Source organism: Ctenopharyngodon idella, chromosome 21 (genome assembly GCF_019924925.1).
Source record: "Ctenopharyngodon idella isolate HZGC_01 chromosome 21, HZGC01, whole genome shotgun sequence".
Lineage (NCBI taxonomy): Eukaryota > Metazoa > Chordata > Actinopteri > Cypriniformes > Xenocyprididae > Ctenopharyngodon > Ctenopharyngodon idella.
In genome coordinates, this window is record NC_067240.1 from 1705279 (window position 1) to 1719873 (window position 14595).

At 37.2% G+C, this 14595-nt stretch overlaps 1 protein-coding gene across 1 annotated transcript; it reads right to left on the reverse strand.

The window, feature by feature from the left end:
• Positions 1 to 23: 23 nt before the first annotated feature.
• On the reverse strand, positions 24 to 4132 carry LOC127503521 (liver-expressed antimicrobial peptide 2). The gene is made up of 3 exons (XM_051877458.1): positions 3835 to 4132; positions 2266 to 2408; positions 24 to 525 (listed from the first exon to the last, which is right to left on the reverse strand). The coding sequence occupies exons 1-3, from the start codon at positions 3892 to 3894 to the stop codon at positions 486 to 488; spliced, it is 243 nt and encodes an 80-aa protein (XP_051733418.1). The 5' UTR covers positions 3895 to 4132; the 3' UTR covers positions 24 to 485.
• Between the last annotated feature and the right edge of the window lie 10463 nt (positions 4133 to 14595).

Genomic DNA, 14595 nt, shown 5'->3' on the forward strand with positions numbered 1-14595 from the left:
TAATGAAATACATTTGCTACAGATTATTTTTTTGCCATATATGTTTGTATTTTATCAGATCAAACATCGGCCTCATTGAATCTGAATCAGAAACTAAGCATGCAAAGTTAATATTTCACATGTTATCAAGATATGCACAACTGAAACAACTCTGGTAATGGTGGTTGATGAGGAAACTGGAGTTCTTGACGTGTTCCTGAGTTTTTGAAGGGGTGAATCTGTCAAGAATTTGTCATATTTCACCCCAAAATCAAAATAAAGAAATACGTTCTATTTTAAATATATATTTTATTTTAATTTTGGAGTTTAATATGACCTGGACATTAGGAGAGATTCACCTGAATACAGTCTTGAGATTCGTGTAGGTCTGACAGTTTTTAGATGTTGATATTTAGGTCCTGATGTTTGAGAAATCGAGGGATGGTCCATATTAGCCATTTTGTTTTCCATGATTTGAATTTGGCGCCAGAATAACGTCGCCTCAGCTACGCCTGTAGAGCTTTATTAAAGGAGCACGTGTGTTTCCTGAAAGAGAGGAAAAGGTTGGTGAGTTAAACTTAAACACTCACAAAAATATAATAACAATCATAAAAAGCAAATATAAAATGCTTGAAAAAAAAATCCCGCTAATGCTTAAGTGTAGCATAATAAATGTCAATTGCTTTGGAGTTGCTGATTCACGCAGCGGTTAATCTTTTCTCTGATAAACTAATCTGTCATTGTACAGGTTGAGGTTCAGGTTTCTGTGTGAAGTGTTTTTGTGATTAGGGCTGTGTGTCGATATCGATACGATCATGTAGCGATATTTTGCGATTCTGAGCACCGACGATCTCCTTTGAAGCGCCGTACGTGTTTGAAAAACGCGATTTAGTTCAGGTGAATCGCGCGCGTGTCTTCTAGTCACAATCTTGATCATTTTTGTCTCTTAACTAAATATAACGCCCCTTTTTAAAAGATAACGATCTTTTATCACAATTAAGTGAAAATATAGGTGAATTTCAAATCTACTTTGGTTTGAATGGATGCTCATAATTTTTGTCTCTTCCAGGAGGAAGTGACATAATTTACTAGAGGGTAAACAAACATCAATAAGTACTATCTTAGGGTTTGAGACAAACAAACTGTCAATTGTTCATTGATTAATGACTTTAACGGTTTACGAAAATCATGTCTGCCAAACCTAGAAATACTTTAAACTACAGCAACTTTACAATAAGTTCTTATTCGTTAACTAAATTTCCTGATAATTTACTGACCCCCATGTCATCCAAGATGTTCATGTCTTTCATTCTTCAGTCAAAAAAAAAAGAGTTTATGATTTTAAGATTTTTGAGGAAAACATTCCAGGATTTTTCTCCATATAGTGGACTTCACTGGGGTTCAACGGGTTGAAGGTCCAAATGTCAGTTTCAGTGCAGCTTCAAAGAGCTCTACATGATCCCAGACGAGGAATAAGAGTCTTATCTAGAGAAACGATCTGTCATTTTCTAAAAAAAAAAAAAAAAAAAAAATGTATATACATTTTAACCACAAATGCTCGTCATGCACTGCTCTGCGATGCGGCATGCGTTACGTAATCACGTTGGAAAGGTCACACGTGACGTAGGTGGAAGTACCACAGTTTAAGCTTTGTTTTTTTTTTTTTGTAAAGGGCGTTTGACTTAGTCTTTGCATGTTTGCTTTGTAGACACTGGATCGGTACTTCCGCCTACGTCACACGTGACCTTTCCAATGTGATTACGTAATGCGTGGCGCATCGCAGAGCAGTGCAAGACGAGCATTTGTGGTTAAAAAGTATATAAATGTTTTTTTTTTTTTAGAAAATGTTTGATGGTTTCTCTAGATAAGACTCTTATTCCTCGTCTGGGATCGTGTAGAGCTCTTTGAAGCTGCACTGAAACTGACATTTGGACCTTCAACCCGTTGAACCCCAGTGAAGTCCACTATATGGAGAAAAATCCTGGTTTGTTTTCCTCAAAAATTTCTTTTCGCCTGAAGAAAGAAAGACATGAACATCTTGGATGACATGGGGGTGAGTAAATTATCAGGAAATTTTAATTCTGAAGTGAACTAATCCTTTAACTAACGTTAACTAATGGGACTTTATTGTAGTGTTGCCATTTATATTTGACTAATTTCAAGCATTTTTTAAGCACAGGGATTAAATGTTTTTAAGATCATTAGAAACTTACACTGTCCAAACTTAAATGCATTTTTAATGCATTAACTAACATGAACTAATATTGGGCCCTGTTGGTGCTTCACCTGCAGTAGTTTGTTCCACACTCGTAATGATCTCTGCATCCAGAACCCACGGGTTTCAGAGTGTTCCATCGCCATAGTAAAGAGCGTTTGGCCCGATGGATCAGTCCAGTTGCCCAGTCAGTATCTACGGGTGCCGACTGGACCTACAGACAGACAGAGAGAGAGCGTGTGTTAAAGTCACCATGAAATCAAAACGGACAATTCTTTTGGTTTTTCTTGGCGTTCATTATAAATGATTTATCTGTGCACATCATTGCTTTAAATTCATGTTCCTCATAATCTTGAATCGGAATAACTTCCCCTCCCTCTTTCAGCGACATCTCTTCTCTTCTCTGATGACGAGGGCAGGGCAACATGTCACTCACATGAGATCCAATAGCAAGCCACAACCATCCAATCAAGTCCCCGTGGACAAATAAAGCCCCGCCCTACATTTGTTCTTGTTCCAGAAGCCATTTCACTCGAATATACGAGAAGAAAAGACTAGCGCAACTTCCTTTTCATGCCCCAAATTTACAAATTTAGACTTTTGAGCAACTAAATTTAGAAAGCCGACAAGGTCGGTCTCTCCTCAAACATTTGCGTAACATTGTGCAACTTCTGACAATGATTTACCAAAACCTTCAGATCCTCATCGCTGTGTGTTACTGTACATGTACAAATAAAAGACAGAATAAACCAATTGTTTCAGTTCTCATGTACAATCACAGGAAACTGATGAGACGAGATCCATGTTTTTCCAGCTGGAGGAAACCTTTCACATGCAGATGATCCGGTTTAGAAAGAGTGACATCTGCAACTAACATCTACAGAGCATCTGATAGTGTGTTTTATGACAGATGTGAAGAACATTTTAATAATTTTTCCACTTTTGTGGATTGAAAAGGTTATTCATGGCATCATCAATGCCAATGAAGAAGCTTTATTTTTAAGACACAATTTAATTTTATGCATTATTATTTATGAGTAGACCAAATGTTGCAAACCAACTACAGAAAAACAAATGAATATCGGTAAAAATAATGGTCGAAATGCTTATCAGTCTATCCCTGTACTAACAGCTATTAACTGATTAGCTGATTATCTATTGATTAGTAGTGGAGTTGGTATTTAATTCATCTGTAGATTATTTGTTTGATTTAATTAAAGAAAATTGTATAAAATTACACAAATAAAATGTTGTAATATAAGCATTCTGTCAATTTTTCATTGAGCAAAGACTTCAACTCTTTACAAAAATGCTTCTCTTGTCACTGTCTAAATGATCGTTTTTGGTAAAGTTTGTTTTCAGCGCTTTATTGAAGCTAGGGCTATAATAGGGCTATAAAACCACACCAAAACGTACGTTTCCAAACTACGGAACCCCTAAAGGGACATGGTGATTCAAAAATATGAGTAAAAAAATATTTCTCCCATCACAATGTCCCTTTAAGGGCTCCATAGCTTCACATTCAGTGCATAAAAAGTTGACAATTTTAGATGCTGCCTTTATAATTTAGGATTTTATTCATAGTTATCTTCCCCACAGTTAGTTTACGGCGTCAAACGCGTGATTGTGAAGTGACGTACCTGCAAGGCCAAAAGTAGAGCGAGCAGAAGGACGAGCAGACGCTGGTTTGCTGTGATCATGTTCAGGTTTTCCAGTGAGACAGTGATTGAGTTGGACGCTGTTTATATTAACAGCTGATAACAGTATCAGAGATCAATGATCAGCGGACACTTTAACCACAGAAATTAGGGCGACTCCACGTCTGCGAGGGTAACGGGACCTTTTATCAAACGACCGCAAATGACAAATCATATCAGGTATAGACGAACGGAGTGAGGTGGAAGAGCAGATTAAAATACAAGCCCTGCTGAGATCAAACTAATGAAATAAATGACTGAGTTTCCTGTTAGTCACACAGATGATTCTTGTATTCATGTTTACCTGGTCAATGTCCAAGTTGAGCTCTGTTTGAAATTCCCACAGGATCCCCAATGAAGAATCCACATTTACAGGAAAACACAAGGCCTATAAAGTCTAAAATGATGATGCAACACAAATGAATCCTCTCATGTTTCAACTTTCTTCTTAATTGTCCAGATTCCTCTGCTCAATCCTGGGATGCTAGTAAATATAGTAAAATTAAAGTTTTGTAAAGTAATTAATATGGCAGAGTAACACTTTACAATAAGATGAACAATATCTACAGCATTTATTAATCTTAGTTGATGTTAATGTCAGCATCATTTATGAACACGTTATTAAAATCAAAAGTTAATAGTCTGTTAATATTATTTAATGGACCTGAGCTGATATGAACTAACAATTGATTTTTTTTTTTTTTCCTGATATGAACTTACAGTTGATGAACTGTAACAAATAAGTTGATCATTGTTAGTTAAAGGTATTAACTAATGGGATCTTATTGTAAAGTGTTACCTTTATATTTGACTAATTTCAAGCTTTTAAGAAGCCTTTCAAAATGATTAAATGTTTTTAAGAACATCAGAAACGTAAATTTAGTCCAAACGTTTATCATATAAATCTTATCTTAATAGAGTCATATATATATTCTCTGTGGATAGCAAAATTAAAGGGATAGTTCACCTAAAAATGAAATTCTGTCATCATTTACTCACCCTCAAGTTCAAACCTGTATACATTTCTTTGATCTGCTGAACACAAAAAAAGATAGTTGGAAGAATGTTTGTAACCAAGCAGATCTCGCCCCCAAATGATGACAGAATTTTCATTTTTGGGTGAACTATCCCTTTAGGAGAGGTGGAAAAGATGCCAAAAAAAGTTATTTTCATTTTCTTTTACTCCATTACTGATTCATGATGAAAGACATAAACAAGAGCCAATAATAAGTCACAACTAACAATAAAATATGCGTTTTGCTGCTGAGGTTGATCGTCTGCTTCACCTGTCCAGCAGAGGGCAGCGTTACTCCAGCTCATTTACTGCCTCCTTCATGCAGTTGGACCCATTTCTGATGTAGTCTTGGGTCTGTTCATTATGATGATAAAAAATGTTGTTTACACACATTCTATTAATACCCGCAGGCATTTTCCTCCTCTGAAATAACAGAACGGCATCTTTTTGTCTTTACATTCAACACACAGATTCTGACCAAGTCTTACTGATTGCTGCTTTTTTCTATAATTTTCCTATTATAAAAATAAAATGTAGAGTACAGATATTAAAATCTAGAAATAATAAAGTATGCACTTAAAGGGTTATTTCACCCAAAAATGAAAATAATTTGATTTATTACTCACCCTCATGTTGTTCCACACCCGTAAGACCTTCGTTAATCTTCAGAACACAAATTAAGATATTTTTGTTGAAATCCGATGGCTCAGTGAGGCCTCCATATCCAGCAATGACATTTCCTCTCTCAAGATCCATTAATGTACTAAAAACATATTTAAATCAGTTCATGTGAGTACAGTGGTTCAATATTATTATTATAAAGCGACGAGAATATTTTTGGTGCGCCAAAAAAACAAAATACCGACTTACATAGTTATGGCCGATTTCAAAACACTGATCCATTAAGCTTTGGAGCGTTATGAATCTTTTGTGTCGAATCATGATTCGAATCGTGTGTCAAACTGCTGAAATCACGTGACTTTGGCGCTCCGAACCGCTGATTCGACACAAAAGATTCATAACGCTCCGAAGCTTCATATGTACATTTTACTCAAATGTACATATAAAAATTGGACTGCCAGTATTACTAGCTGTGGATCTAAACCTGTACTAAGAGATACTGAGTAATTATGAGCTTGTGCGATTTTGCTGTTTTTCACTTCTAAATATTTATTATTATTATATTCAGTATTGGGGAAAGTCACGTTTGAAAGTAATGTGTTACAATAATGCGTTACTTCCTAAAAAAGTAACTAATTACGGTACTTAGTTACTTAATATGGAAAGTAATGCGATACGTTACTTTTGCGTTACTTTTTCTCACCTGGGCTTTTGTTTTGTAATAACAAAAAAGTAACAGATATTTTATTGTAAATGTAAAAGTAATGCATTACTTTACAAGTTACTTTAAAAGTAATCTGATTATGTAACTTGTAATGCGTTACCCACAACACTGATTATATTTCTGTGTTTAAGGTCAGACTCTTCACTGGAATCAGTGGCTATTTCATTTGATTTGCTCAAAACGCCCCTTTTGCGCAAAATCATGTTGTATTAGTGCTTATGTCAAGTTATTACATTTACGTGATTCGTGATGTCATTAATGAAGTATTGTCTGTCGTTTAGATGCTGTTGATCCAGACACACCCTTCACTGAGAGTTCAGTGCTATTATGGGCTGGTGGGTAACCATGGTAACAGGTTTCCTGGTGTTCTGGGATGTTTTGACTCCGATAACCCGTGAACAGGAAGTGGTCTGTTCTGCTGCATCACATCTCAGAGAGTTCAGGTAAAGGCTATACGTGTCATGTGTAAACTGCACAAACTTTCCCACCGAGGGGAAACGCAGATTCAAACTGTCAGACAGTCAAATTTATTTATATAGTGCTTTTCACAATACACATTCTTTCAAAGCAGCTGTACATAAAATCATGATGTTAATATTTATAATATCTTAATATCTTCATGCCTTAAGGCCCGTTCACACCAAGGATGATAACGATAATGATAAAAATATAAAAATTGTTCTAAATATAAAAGAATTACAGAGTTCATACCACAATATTGTTGGAATCACTTTCAGAGCAATTTTTTTTTTTCCAGCTGATGAACAATAAAACATTGACAGCCAACCATCCTGCTTTAAAGAGCTATCCAAATCATTGAATTCAGGTGTTCCAATCACTTCCATGGCCACAGGTGTATAAAATCAAGCACCTAGGCATGCAGACTGCTTCTACAAACATTTGTGAAAGAATGGGTCGCTCTCAGGAGCTCAGTGAATTCAAGCGTGGTACCGTGATAGGTTGCCACCTGTGCAATAAGTCCATTCGTGAAATTTCCTCACTACTAAATATTCCACAGTCAACTGTTAGTGGTATCATAACAAAGTGGAAGCAATTGGGAACAACAGCAACTCAGCCACGAAGTGGTAGGCCACGTAAAATCACAGAGCGGGGTCAGCGCATGCTGAGGTGCACAGTGCGCAGAAGTCACCAACTTTCTGCAGAGTCAATAGCTACAGACCTCCAAACTTCGTGTGGCCTTCAGATTAGCTCAAGAACAGTGTGTAGAGAGCTTCATGGAATGGGTTTCCATGGCCGAGCAGCTGCATCCAAGCCTTGCATCACCAAGTGCAAAGCGTCGGATGCAGTGGTGTAAAGCACGCCACCACTGGACTCTGGAGCAGTGGAGACGTGTTCTCTGGAGTGACCAATCACGCTTCTCTGTCTGGCAATCCGATGGACGAGTCTGAGTTTGGCGGTTGCCAGGAGAACGGTACTTGCCTGACTGCATTGTGCCAAGTGTAAAGTTTGGTGGAGGGGGGATTATGGTGTGGGGTTGTTTTTCAGGGGTTGGGCTTGGCCCCTTAGTTCCAGTGAAAGGAACTCTTAATGCTTCAGCATACCAAGACATTTTGGACAATTTCATGCTCCCAACTTTGTGGGAACAGTTTGGGGATGGCCCCTTCCTGCTCCAACATGACTGCGCACCAGTGCACAAAGCGAGGTCCATAAAGACATGGATGAGCGAGTTTGGTGTGGAGGAACTTGACTGGCTTGACCTCAACCTGATAGAACACCTTTGGGATGAATTAGAGCGGAGACTGCGAGCCAGGCCTTCTCGCCAACCTCACAAATGCGCTTCTAGAAGAATGGTCAAAAATTCCCATAAACACACTCCTAAACCTTGTGGAAAGCCTTCCCAGAAGAGTTGAAGCTGCTATAGCTGCAAAGGGTGGGCCAACTCCATATTAAACCCTACGGATTAAGAATGGGATGTCATTAAAGTTCATGTGCACGTAAAGGCAGGCGTCCCAAAACTTTTGGCAATATAGTGTATATAGGCCTATCCAACTTTATATATAGAGGTGTGTGATAATTCAGTTTACATTTTTGTGACAGTATAAACAATCATGCAACCAAGATTTTCTATATAGTAGGCTATATCGCTTTACATGAGTGTATGTACACAGGAAAAGTAGGATGTACACTACTATATATCCAAATTTTAATATGTAGCTTTCAACGATTTAATGATTAAGCAGTTGAGATTTACTATATAGTATAACGCTTAACATGAGTATATCCAGGTAGGGTTGGATATACTTACAGTGTTCGATATTAATTGATTCATTCATTATTTCGAGTTATTAATTCGTTATACAGTGATATTGAGAATTATTGTTGTTCATCCAGTAACATTAATAGAATGTTCGTTTAAAGTTTTCTGGTCTTTAATAATGTTCTCAAAACATTAGCACAAAAACATTATTTATACAAACCCGATTCCAAAAAAGTTGGGACACTGTACAAATTGTGAATAAAAAAGGAATGCAATAATTTACAAATCTCATAAACTTATATTTTATTCACAATAGAATATAGATAACATATCAAATGTTGAAAGTGAGACATTTTGAAATGTCATGCCAAATATTGGCTCATTTTGGATTTCATGAGAGCTACACATTCCAAAAAAGTTGGGACAGGTAGCAATAAGAGGCCAGAAAAGTTAAATGTACATATAAGGAACAGCTGGAGGACCAATTTGCAACTTATTAGGTCAATTGGCAACATGATTGGGTGTAAAAAGAGCCTCTCAGAGTGGCAGTGTCTCTCAGAAGTCAAGAAGGGCAGAGGATCACCAATTCCCCCAATGCTGCGGCAAAAAATAGTGGAGCAATATCAGAAAGGAGTTTCTCAGAGAAACATTGCAAAGAGTTTGAAGTTATCATCATCTACAGTGCATAATATCATCCAAAGATTCAGAGAATCTGGAACAATCTCTGTGCGTAAGGGTGAAGGCCGGAAAACCATACTGGATGCCCGTGATCTTCGGGCCCTTAGACGGCACTGCATCACATACAGGAATGCTACTGTAATGGAAATCACAACATGGGCTCAGGAATACTTCCAGAAAACATTGTCGGTGAACACAATCCACCGTGCCATTCGCCGTTGCCGGCTAAAACTCTATAGGTCAAAAAAGAAGCCATATCTAAACATGATCCAGAAGCGCAGGCGTTTTCTCTGGGCCAAGGCTCATTTAAAATGGACTGTGGCAAAGTGGAAAACTGTTCTGTGGTCAGACGAATCAAAATTTGAAGTTCTTTTTGGAAAACTAGGACGCCACGTCATCCGGACTAAAGAGGACAAGGACAACGCAAGTTGTTATCAGCGCTCAGTTCAGAAGCCTGGATCTCTGATGGTATGAGGTTGCATGAGTGCGTGTGGCATGGGCAGCTTACACATCTGGAAAGGCACCATCAATGCTGAAAGGTATATCCAAGTTCTAGAACAACATATGCTCCCATCCAGACATCGTCTCTTTCAGGGAAGACCTTGCATTTTCCAACATGACAATGCCAGACCACATACTGCATCAATTACAACATCATGGCTGCGTAGAAGAAGGATCCAGGTACTGAAATGGCCAGCCTGCAGTCCTGATCTTTCACCCATAGAAAACATTTGGCGCATCATAAAGAGGAAGATGCGACAAAGAAGACCTAAGACAGTTGAGCAACTAGAAGCCTGTATGAGACAAGAATGGGACAACTTTCCTATTCCTAAACTTGAGCAACTTGTCTCCTCAGTCCCCAAACGTTTGCAGACTGTTATAAAAAGAAGAGGTGATGCCACACAGTGGTAAACATGGCCTTGTCCCAACTTTTTTGAGATGTGTTGATGCCATTAAATTTAAAATCAACTTATTTTTCCCTTAAAATGATACATTTTCTCAGTTTAAACATTTGATATGTCATCTATGTTGTATTCTGAATAAAATATTGAAATTTGAAACTTCCACATCATTGCATTCCTTTTTTATTCACAATTTGTACAGTGTCCCAACTTTTTTGGAATCGGGTTTGTACATCATTCATGGAACAATTTTTTTTTCCTGAAACCTTTGGTTGGATGTTCCTCTAACGTTTTTTAAATGTTACTACTTGTTTTAGAACATTCAAAAGTAATGTTCCCATGTTTGAATAATGATACATTCAGTGTTCCCTTAACGGTCAAATAACCAAAAATAAAATAATGTTTTCATAACTTTAATAAGAACGTTAGCAAAACGTTCTTAGAACGTGTTGTTGTTAGAACTAGTTTAAAGGAGTCCAGAATAAGCGTGAGCTCATGTTTTTCTGTGTTCACTACAGCACTGTATATATATATATATATACATCTTTGTCTTTACATACTACCCAGACATTCCCATCATTGTTTTTCTGAATACCGGGAAGTGCTTCCCAAAATTAACCCCCAGAAACGTTGGACCCCCCAGAAGCCCTAGTGAGTGTGTTTGTGTGTTTATCGTCTGGGATTGTGGGTATAGAGACATTCCTGTCCTGGAAAACTCCTCACTTCTTTAGAAAGACTGGTTAGTCCTATAAATGACTTGAACACACGGGCCTCTGTTTGTTTCATGTATCTCATCTGGGCCCCTAAATGTCTATTGTTGTTTCACGGTCATGTGTGAATCAAACAGACGCGTCCCCTCCTGAAAGAAACACAATGGAGGATCTGATCTAGAGGCCTCCATCCTCCTCAACTTCCAATGCTATTAACAGGAGACATTTCTGCTCCAGGACCTTGTGCTCCTTTGATCAAACTCTGATTTTCACCTTCAAAGTGAGTGAATGTAAGGGGAGTGGGCGGAGCTTCACGGGACGAGTCAGAGCATATTACTGTTTATACTGCAAATATGATCACATGTGTTTTTACTTAAGCGGTTCGATCACAACACACTTTGGATCCCATTTAATGTGAAAATAAAATTATATATTATTTAAAAAATATTACAATGATTTCTGAAGGATCATGTGACACTGAAGACTGGAGTAATGATGCTGAAAATTCAGCTTTGATCACAGGAATAAATGACATTTTAACATATATAGAAAACACTTATTTTAAATTGTAATAATATTTTACTGTTTTTACTGTATTTTTGATCAAATAAATTCAGCTGGTGAGCAGAACTCTTAATTATTACAAACTTTTCTTATACAAACTTTATATATTCCACATTACAGTAATCAGAATGAGTTATTTTTGCATTACTTTATTAGTATATTAATTTGAGTATTTTTTTGCAAATTTTATAAAATTTTAAATATATTTATTTTGTGTATAATTTGTGCATTTTTTTTTATTATTTTTTAATAAATTATATAAAATTAGATTATATTTAATATTAATATTATTATAAATTAATATTATTTATCAATAATACTTGTATTAAGTAATAATAATATGAATTCATTTATAACTTAATTTAAAGTATTTATATATCTTGTTTTATCTGTTGTTCTGCCTTTAATTTTTGCTGACGTATTAAAAATCAGAGAATCATTGAGAATTTCATACTAAAAAAACCCACCTTCATTTACATGTTTGTCCTGTAATATAAAAATAAATAACTAGTAAATATTGAGTTATGTATATATATATATATATATATATATATATATATATATATATATATATACTGAAGAACTCATTGGTTGTTTTGGAGTCATCACTTTAATTCCCAGGACCGAGAGCTCATTATTATGAGACCCCCTCCTGTGCCCAGTAATCAGACTGTACTGTAAAGGACCTTACTGGGGCCCCTCGTCACAGGACCTGGGACATTCCTGTTCATCCCCTTGACGACAGCGCTGGATTGTTTGAATAAAAGATGTCTGTGGCTTCCACACAAAGTGAACAGAATACAAACACCTCCAACTCCATCCACACCACTGAAGCTCTAAATGAGCTTTTTGATCCTCCTCCTCATGTAAATCTGATTTGATCAGGTTTGTGAGGATTCTTAACTTGCTGTTATTAATGGAAAAACACAGTATACACTGTAAAAAGATTATTGGAGTATATTTTACAAGAAATTACTATGTCTTTTCTTTTTCTTTTAGTGTAGTAACCCAAAAATCTCTTGATGTTCTCCTGGCGCTGTGACGTGTCGCTCATGTCCACCAGCAGGAGGCGTCAGACATCTGAAACCTGATGATCACGTTTCTTCAGCCCTGCACTGAGAGGTGAGTCGTGTGATTATGGGCTGTATGAAGGCCAGAGGTAACCGCAGTAACAGTTCCCTGCTGTTGTGGAATGTCTGACTCTAATCACCTGTGAAGAGGAAGTACTCCATTCTTTTGGACGCTGCATCACATGATCCCAGAGAATTCAGGTGAAAGGACAAACACATGGTGTGACCTTTGATCTGACCTATCACTTCTTACACACAGGACTTCTGTACTCACAGAACATGAAGTGAGAGTTCTGACTCACACACAGCTGTCCTGAAATGCCAACTTGACCTTAATTGACTTAATTGATCCTAAAACAGGTTTCATTTTCTTTACGCAAAAATAAAATGTTTGCATTATTTAATTGTCATATTCTTTGTATTCATTTTTATTTTCCTCACTAGGAAAAATTCTGAAAGATCTTGATAAATGGGGTTCAATAATATTCAGTCCCTCCAGAATTAGTCACAAGAATTAATGCAAATATTTTTATATATTTTTGGCCAAAAACAATATTAGCTAATTAAAATCCATAATTCTGAGTGCAAACACATTATTATATAACAAATGTATGCCTATATAACAAACTGCGCACCTGTATTGACCACATTATGCACAAAAATATTTACTGCTAATTGACCCTTCGCCGTGAGTTTGATTGACAGGCGATCTAACCAATCAGAACGCCGAATCCGCCATTTTGTCCGAGAAAGCAGCCGGGAGTTAGAAAATTAACGTCGGTGGACTTGAACTTGAAAAATGGTGTGTACTGACATCTTTCTGCGATTGAAACAACATTCCTTCTGATGTTCATTCATGTTTATTTGATGCTATAAATGAACTAGTAGGAAAAGATGATCGGTTCAACGAGCCGCTTGAACTAGGACGCTAAAGCGATCTGTCACAACACATTAATTTCTTTAAAAATGACAAAATTTTGTTTCATATCAAAAGTAACCTTCTCTGTCTTGTCATTCAGTGTCCTCTTTGCTCCGCGATGTATTTTTCACTGCGTGAGAACGTGATGTGTGGTGTGAGAGCGGCATGGCTTGTCAGACGTAGCAACAGTAACTAAAGGGGGCGGGTCTTTGCAAATGGCTCGTACAGTCACTAATACTAATTACATAAATGTATGATGATTATTGGTGTGTTTTCATTGCAAAATAATAGAAAAATGCTGCAAATGTCACTCAGTTTTTGAGAAAAGTCACAGCAAATTCAGTTATTTTGGACTGCAAAAATCAGAAAATATCTGAATAATGTTTTACAAATAAGTACTGTGGTATATCATAAGGTATGGTACAGAACTTAACCGTGTACCATGGTATTTACAGTACATGATACTTCAAAAAAGACAATTAATATTCAGTAATTATTATTACACTATCAGATGAACTGAATTTATCTGAATAATGACACTATTTGAACACTAATTGAATTTAAATTAACATTAATTTTCCTGTTAATTTCTGCGAAGCTTCTTGGAAACAATCTGTATAAAGCGCTGTAGAAACTTTCTGAACTCCCTGAAACGCCTCCACTGTAGTCTTGATTTTTCTTCCGTTGCAATATTCCTCATTTAAATAATTCATACGCAGAATAAATGGGGCGGGGCCTGGTTGAGTTTTGAAACTGGCGGTTATGCTAAGGGGCGGGACATTTCCCAAACTCGCTCAAAGCGCTCGACCGATCACAACACACTGCTCCAGCCGACCAGTCAGAGCACATTGTGCTTTTCAGAAGGAGGGGCTTCATAGAGACAGGAACTAAACAGAGCGTTACTGACAGACTGGGAAGAGAGGAGCTGAACAATGGAGAATATGAGGACAATAATCAACATTCAAGCATGAAAACCTGTTCTAGTAGAGCCCAAAACACACTTAAGACTATGTATAAGGGCGTACCAGGTCCTCTTTAATATCTGCAGGCGTTTGACCCTTTAACTCTCGTGACTTTGTGCTCACTGACCTCCACATGCGGTTCTTTCGCAAACATGTTCCACTCCTCCTCGCTCTCTCTCTAAAAGCGGTCCGTCCACGCCTGGATCCACAGATGTTTTCCACTGAGCCCTGCATGTGTCCGGTGTAGGGAGGTCAGGGTGGATCTTTCTTCTTCAGCCTATATGACACATATAGGTCACATACTTCCTCTGGCATTCGCCA

Bases quoted from the DNA above. Each gene is read 5' to 3' on its own strand.
- LOC127503521 (XM_051877458.1), bottom strand. From the start codon at position 3,894: ATGATCACAGCAAACCAGCGTCTGCTCGTCCTTCTGCTCGCTCTACTT. The intron at 2,409-3,834 runs GTACGTCACTTC...GTCTGTCTGTAG, and splicing joins CTCTACTTTTGGCCTTGCAG to GTCCAGTCGGCACCCGTAGA. The intron at 526-2,265 runs GTGAAGCACCAA...CCTCTCTTTCAG, and splicing joins TGTGGAACAAACTACTGCAG to GAAACACACGTGCTCCTTTA.